Source organism: Phyllostomus hastatus, unplaced genomic scaffold, assembly GCF_019186645.2.
Source record: "Phyllostomus hastatus isolate PE091 unplaced genomic scaffold, TTU_PhHast_1.1 phas_scaffold_12, whole genome shotgun sequence".
NCBI lineage: Eukaryota > Metazoa > Chordata > Mammalia > Chiroptera > Phyllostomidae > Phyllostomus > Phyllostomus hastatus.
Genome location: NW_025334007.1, coordinates 15,257,849 through 15,265,515, shown reverse-complemented (window position 1 = coordinate 15,265,515; position 7,667 = coordinate 15,257,849). Strand labels below are relative to the sequence as shown.

The window sequence follows — 7,667 nt, the reverse complement described above, 5'->3', positions numbered from 1 at the left end:
TATAAAAATGACAATGCAGTGATATAATTCAAAGAACATTTTGGTTGTAGGATGTGAAGTGTATTAATGAGTTAAGCTAAGGCAAAGGTTGGGATGGATACCCTGCCCTGTGTTATTGAAGCATCAGTGCATAAAGATGATGAAGACTCAAGGATACTTATTCAAGCTTAATAATTTGCATTCAGCTTCACAAAGAACACCATCAGTACCAGGTGGTATACAACATTGCTTTGGTCTCCTTTTCACTTTTGCATTAGGTTAAGACAAAGAATGAGGGCAGACATCCTGAAAGGTATCAATGAGGGTTAAGCCCTCATTTATTTATTGAGCCCCTGGTTTGCCACTGCCATAGTTCTGGTCACAGTACACTTTTCAAATTCCACCGTGAATTTTCTAAGATTTTGATGTCAATACTCCTTGAAAAAAGTTGTGATCTTTTTTTCAAAACAGAACGAATATTTTCTATCTTTAGCATCAAACATTTACTGAGTGCCTACCCTGTAAAAGGCTTTCTGGGGAATACAAGGAATATTAAACATAGTCTCTGTTTTAAAATTTTTTTATCTTTCCTAGCTTTTATACACCTTTTACCAATATTATAAAAGAATTCACTTTTCTTGAAAGGTTCTTTCTGTTTTAAATGCTGTAGAATAGGCTGACCTTTATACATATATATTCGTAAAGGCACACTGTTGCTAAGTCTCTGTGGGGGAGGGGGTTGAGAAAATCTCAGGCTGTTCCAACAAAGTCTGAAAACATTGAACATTCATCATGCTCCAATCTCCAACCTAGGCTCTGAGTATTAAAAGGCATATAAATCATGATTTTGTACATGGTTCACAATCTCACATGGGTACAAAACTCCATTTATAATAACTTCAACCTTAAGCAAAAGTCTCTATTTAAGGATATTTTCTAAAAGGCAAAAGAAAATTGTAGCAGCCAAATTAAGCTATAAATCTGGGGATAATTCTAATTATACTGTTCTGCCTGAATGTATGGAATCAAGGTATACCTTTAGAGAATTTTTTCAGAAGCTACTAAAGATAGACTAAAATACATGCAGTGTATTCCGATTACACTTAATAAAATATGAAGGCAATCAGTACCAATTGTAATATAAAATGACCTATAAATGCAGAAGGTATAAAATAAACATGGAGATCATTTCCCTTGAAACTCAGCTTTTTGTAAACACGTATGTATATTAGCTCTCCTGGATGTTGAAATGGGAAGGCAACAGAGTTGTTTTGAGAGCCTGCTAAGGCATAAGGCAAGGAAAGTCTGGCATGAGCTTTACCCCCAAGGAACTAAGACAGAGTTAATATGTAAATATTAGCTCTAAGGTGGGAAGTGACAAGTACTATAAGAGAAATTAAAAAAAAATACTAGGAGTTTAGAGGGAAGGAGTATTTCTAGCTTCCAGCATTTGGCTAGTAGAGGTGAAAGGCGCTCCTGCATCTGTTGGGAGCAAGACCATTCCAAGAACAATGTGAGCAAGGTACAGAGACAAGTGCTGACTGTCTAGTGGAAACTGTTGTATAATTATATGGGGACAGGGAAGGGAAGTGGTTCAATTGGGAGAGGAGTGGCATTTCCTGTGAAGACCGGAGCAAACTGGTAGAGGACCTTATTAAGGAAAATGGACTTGATGCTGAGCCAGACTTCCAGCCAAGGTGATCTTTTCAATTACTATTTTGAGACTCCTCGCTGATCATTCTGCTTTAAATGGAAAAATAAGAGATATCAAGTGAAAAAATTAAAATGTTATAGCTGTGACTTTTAAGAGAACATGAACACTTCCATGTACAGGAAACAGAACCCAAATGCAAAATGGTAATCAAACCAAAGCCTGATTTGGTCCTGGACTCTGTATTGGGAGTAGGAAAACATGAACCAGGGTTTACCTCCTGTAGAATAATAGACTAACAGCGCTCCCTGTGTAGCTAGAAACGAGAACCAGCCTTTATGGGACATTCACATTGGTGGCCTTCAGTGAACCACTGTCCAACATTTGCACCCTTGTTTAGGCCCCTGCCACACTGACTCTGGGCTTGGCCATGCAACTTGCTTAGCCAATGGGATATCAGTAAATGACAGATAGCAGAAACTTACTAAGTGTTTTTGCACTGGGGCATGTCCTATTGGAACCTTTCCACTTGAAAGCCAATGACTCTACTGTGAAGAAACTTTGGCAAGACACTGCATGTTGAAAACCAGATGGAGAGAGGCCTTGGAGAATAAGAGTTCATCTCGGGCAACCCAGTGACAGATGAATTCCCATTCCCTGACCACAAAACCAATGCAATACTTTATTATTTATTGGTCACCTACTATATGCAAAACATTGTTCTCACACTGGGGAATGAAAGAAGACTGAGACTTTGTCAACTTTACTCACAATAAGCCAGGCAGTGAAAGACAAATACCATATGATCTCACCTTTAACTGGAACCTAATCAACACAACAAACAAGCAAGCAAAATATAATGAGACATTGAAATTAAGAACAAACTGACAGTAACCAGAGGAAAGGTGGGAGGGAATAATGGGGGAAAGGGTGAAGGGTTTACAGGAACAACTATAAAGGACACATGGACAATAACAAGGGGGGGTGGAAACAGGAGAGGGTGGTGGGGAGGGGTGGGGGGAAAGGCAGAAAACTATACTTGAACAACAATAAAAATCAAAGTATTTAAAAAAAGTGTAGCTCTTCTTAGTCAAATGACTAAATCCATTAAGCTTACCATTTTCACCGATCTTTTGCCTCCCTTAGAAGGCTTAAAATAGATTGTGTCATCTTCTTTATCAAGTATCTCAAACGGCATTTTAATCTCACCCATCTCTGACAATTATGCTGTCCAATCTGTTTCCATCTGTAAACAGCCTCCCACCACACTGCTTAGTCACAGATTTATGATCTGAGTTGTCATGTTAATAATTTTCTGGCCTTGTGGCTTAGATGATTAGGGATATCATACATCACTGGCATTTGTTGTATTTGTGTTAAGCTCTTGGGATTTTTTTACATATTTTTATTTTGAAACAAGTTGAGAATTATCTGCCCACATACCAAAGCTATTAGTATGACAAATATTCCTGAACAATGACCAGTGAGTTCTAATAAGGCAATAGGCTAGTTACCCCACCTCTCCCATGAGGACTAGCCCCACCCCAGGTCAGACCCAGCCTCAGAATCCAAGTGCAAATCTCTTGGTGGTCATTGGGGGCTGGGGAGGAAACAGGGGGAGTGGTTTTATTGATAGAAGTGCAAAGCCAGACCGCAACTAGTTTTGTCTTAGCTCAGAATTCCTGAAAATAGTTCCATCTAAATGGCACTTAGGAAGATAGAAGCCCTAACCAAAACATAGTTTGAGTTAGTTTTAGGACAGATCCAAAGATGTCACAGGCTTTAGTGGACTCTCCTTCACCATGGGATGTGGGTCAAGTTAAACTGAATATCAAAAGAAAGATTGGTTTCCAGCTGATTCTTGGGTCACATTTATTTATCCTTATTTAGCATCTAAACCTTCTGAGAGTCACTCCTTGGGTTTTCCAAAACTAGTGTTGTTTTATTGTGCTCCTGTCTTTCCCTACCCTCTCCACTTCTAAATTCCTTTCTCTCTCTTTCTTTTTTTAAAGATGTTATTATTTTTTATTTTTAGAAAGAAGGGAAGGGAGGAAGAAAGAAAGGGAGAGAAACGTCAGTGTGTGGTTGCCTCTCACACACTGCCAACTGGGGACCTGGCCCACAATCCAGGCATGTGCCCTGACTGGGAATCGAACTGGCAACCCTTTGGTTCATAGGCTGACACTCAATTCACTGAGCCACACCAGCCAGGGCCCTTTCTCTCTTCAAAACAGTTTTTTCTTTAGCATAAAATTTAGAGTGGAAGCATATTAAATAACACAAAATTCTATGGCTTGAATAGTGGTGTTTATTTTCTTTAAATACACTTAAATATAAAACAACAGACAGGAGTTTGGTAAACTGAACACTACAAGCTGGACAGTAATCAGAAAATCAGTGCTCATCATACACATCAAAGTCTGCGTAAGAAAGAATTAGAATAATTCACAAGAGAGTTGCAATGAGCAAAGGACACAGAGATTATACGAACTGCCTCATCTTCTGTGAGTAATCAGTCACATGGCACTTGTCATTCCTTGACGATCAAACCTTTTTCATTTACCAAACACACAGAGAGGGTTACACAGGCTCCCTCTTCTCCACGCCTTGGTGTGCAGAGGCACCTTCAGTTAGAAGACATCTGTTAGTGAACCAGGGAATCCTCAGCTGCTGTTTAATGGAAGCTTGGTCTGGATTCACCTGGTATTATGGGAAATGAATTTTTTCCAACACCTGGGGGAAAAAAAAACTGTGACAGCAACTTGGCAAAGCGGCATGCTGTTTAAAATTACAGGGATGGGGACTTGGGAGCAAAGCTGAATCAGGGATTTTCTTGACCATGGAGCCCGTGGGTAAGCATTTTGTCCTTTGGAAAGCGGCAATGCTTTGCACAGGCTGGTTTTGCATTTGTGCACATTCTGGTGTGAAAGGGGCATCCATCCTCGCAGCTGTTGCAAAGGAAAATAAACATGAGAATTCAGAATCCAGGACTATATTCAAAGGAATAACTCTGTTCTGATTTGATTAAGTTTTCAAAGTAAATTTTTCAGATATGTGTTTAAAACATCAGTAGAAAGTCCTAAATAGTTACCTCACATGGATTCCAAATCTATTAAAGTACAGTCAATAACCTCTAACTGTTCTAATCATCAATACATTTTTTGCTACATAAGTTCAGTGACATCCCCTTCCTCAAAGAAAAAAAAAACAAGTAAACATATATAAACATATGTTGAGAGAAAGATTGAACCAAAGAGCCTGCTGATCTGAATCCCCCACAAATAATTGTTTACATCTTATCAATCTAGTTTTGGTTTCAGATTCGTAAGCCAATAATAGCAAGCAGGATTTTCTTGATTTCTTAATTTAATCATCACTCTATGTACTCTCACTTATTCCTTAGTTGCCAAATTCCTGCTTTACTATCAAAAAGGGACCTGGGCACTGAAAAAAATGGCTTCATAAGGAATCCCACTCCATCAAAATGGCATTTACATGAAATGTCAACGAGTCAAGTTAACATGAAAGTGAAAAGGCCATTCACCTGCAGGTGTCTGGGTGAAATACCTTGTGCTTCCGGCAGCAGCTTTCCATACTCTCTCTGCACTCAATGCAACTGCAGTTTTCTGGGTGCTGGATGAGATCTCTGGGACAGGGCGTCTTACACACGCACTCACAACGATCTTCATCAAACTTCATGTGCGGCCCACAGAGAGCCAGCTCCTGAAGGTGAGAGTGGTCTAAACAGAAACAGAAAAGTGTTGGTCAAATAGCTGTAGCATGAACAACGTGATCCCTAAAGTGTATACTTTATATCATTTTTAAATAACTCGGAGTCACAAAATCTCTTTCCTTGTAAATTTTTCCCCTGATCTTTACATAGTGAAGGAGATTCACCTCTAATTTCACAGTACGAATATAGAATTCATGTGTTATCTTAGTTTGTAATAAAAATGTTATAAAGTGTATATTCTTGGTAATATTTTTAGAGATTTTTAGGTTGGTGACTTGTTAAAGATGGAAATTTTTATAACCAAATATGAGTAGTAAAATACAAGGTGTCTAAGGATTATGAGCCTAGTCCTTCCAAGTGTTTAGGCAAAGGTTAAAAGGGGAGAGAAACAGAAGTATTGGCACTGTAGAAATACACCTCAGAACTTCCAGATTGTGGGTAGAAACAGTGATGTATTTTCTCACCACAGATCACAACACTGATATAAAAGATACAATAGTAAACCCCGGCCAGGTAGGTCAATTGGTTAGAGTGTCATCCCATACACCAAAAAGGTTGTGGGTTCAATGCCAGGTCAGGGCACATACCTAGGTTGCAGGTTCAATCCCTGATCAGGGCATGTACAGGAGGCAACTGATCAATGTTTCTCTCCCTCTCTGTCCCTTCCTCTCTAAAATCAATAAGAAACATATCCTAGGATGAGGATTTTTAAAAAAAGATACAACAGTGATAATGAACTGGGATTCCATAGATATCTGCTGGAAGATACGTTGAGCTGAGACAGGGGGGACCTAAGTTTTTGACACACTTCACTGGCAGACACTTCTAGAAAGTGTACAAAACAATTGCGTAACTACTACTCCATATCCCGCTGTAATCATGAAGTTAAAATTCATTGTCAAAAATGAAAGAGAAACTCAAGAATAACTTGACTATGTCACCTTAGCATTCTTGAAGGTTTGGGGGCAAAGTACATGTTTAGTTTCTTCCCCAAATCCGCTCCTCTCCAGTTAGCCTGATTTAAAGAATGGTTCTAGCATTTTTGACTCATCTGCCACATTGAGCCTAATCACCATATCCACCCAGTTCTGCCTCACTGAATTTGTTTTTTTTTTTTTTCCTTTTCCATCACCACTACTCCTCCCTCAATTCAGTCAGGACCTTGTCTTTTTTGCATAGATGGCTGTCATTCATTTGCTAACACAAGTTTTATCCCTTCAATCCATTCCCTATAAGATTATCAAATGCAAATATAATAACTTCACTACTGCTTTATGCACCTGAAAAGGTCTCCTCTCTTTCAAAATAAAGGCCAATTTTCCCACCAGGACACACAAGACCCTCCATGAACTGAAAGGAGCCCTACTCACCTCTTTCCTTCCCTCCCTCATATAGCCTATGTTCCATCCATACCAATTATAGTACTTTCTGTTTCCATGATATGCCAGGGTCTCTCAGACCCATGCCTTTGGCCTTGCACTTCCCCCTGGTGCTAATTCTTCCCCCCAGCATCTTTCCCCAATTCTGCAAGTTTAGCCAAGTACCCTTGCCATGTACGTATTTCCATCCTGTTCTTTTTTACACTTCTTACATTTTTCTGTTTATTTCTCTGTTCCCTCCATTAAAAAATCCTAAGGATTATAGGCACCAGGTCTCATTGTTCTAGCATAAAACAGACATTTGATTAATGTTTGTTGAATGTATTTGGTGTAATAAAAGGGTCCTGAATCCAGTTGATGTATGAAAACTAAAGAATCCCATTCTACATTCCAAAACATTGGGTTAAACCATATGTTCTTGCCAATATCTGACCATGAATGTTATATCAAAATGGCAATCTCATGTCATGCAATTTCATAGTTTTAACTGCTCTGTGATTGGTGATCTTTGAGGGGTCGTGTGAAATCGGTGTTGGAAAGCTAGATCTGGTGCAATTTTATTCTGAATTGTATAATGAGGAAAAAAGATGAGCTTTGTAAGCCATATGCCACTGAGGCAAAGGTCACTTTTGGGCAAGATGAGAATAGATTGTTCAGCCATAGTTAAGAAGCACGTAAAGATTCTTATGGATCACAAGGTGGCGATAGAGAATCATTCAGAACACTTCAGGCAGCACCAACTCCATTCTTAGGCGGTTTAGGGAAACACAGCTCACCAGGTGTTAGGAGAACTTCAGCAAGGTAGTTGGCAGAGGCTGGCTTCAGACCTTCTAGACAAATTAAAAGTAACAGAGACTGGATGTAGGAAAACTGAGTGAAGCGGCAACTAGGTAAGGATGATGCTATGGAGTACTATATATTGATT

The 7,667-nt window shown here is 39.2% G+C and overlaps 1 protein-coding gene across 3 annotated transcripts in view; it reads right to left on the bottom strand.

Moving 5' to 3' along the window:
* Positions 1-3,920: 3,920 nt before the first annotated feature.
* Positions 3,921-7,667, bottom strand: part of VEGFD (vascular endothelial growth factor D) — a 30,673-nt gene continuing 26,926 nt past the window's right edge. For 2 of the 3 annotated variants that reach the window (XM_045856141.1, XM_045856142.1), the window contains exons 6-7: positions 5,198-5,370; positions 3,921-4,578 (exon numbers count right to left, since the gene is read on the bottom strand). In XM_045856141.1, the coding sequence (XP_045712097.1) occupies positions 4,327-4,578; positions 5,198-5,370 (425 nt within the window). In that variant the 3' untranslated portion in view covers positions 3,921-4,326. Of the gene's footprint in view, positions 4,579-5,174; positions 5,371-7,667 lie in introns of all 3 variants that reach the window. The other variant, XM_045856143.1, reaches the window with a different exon arrangement.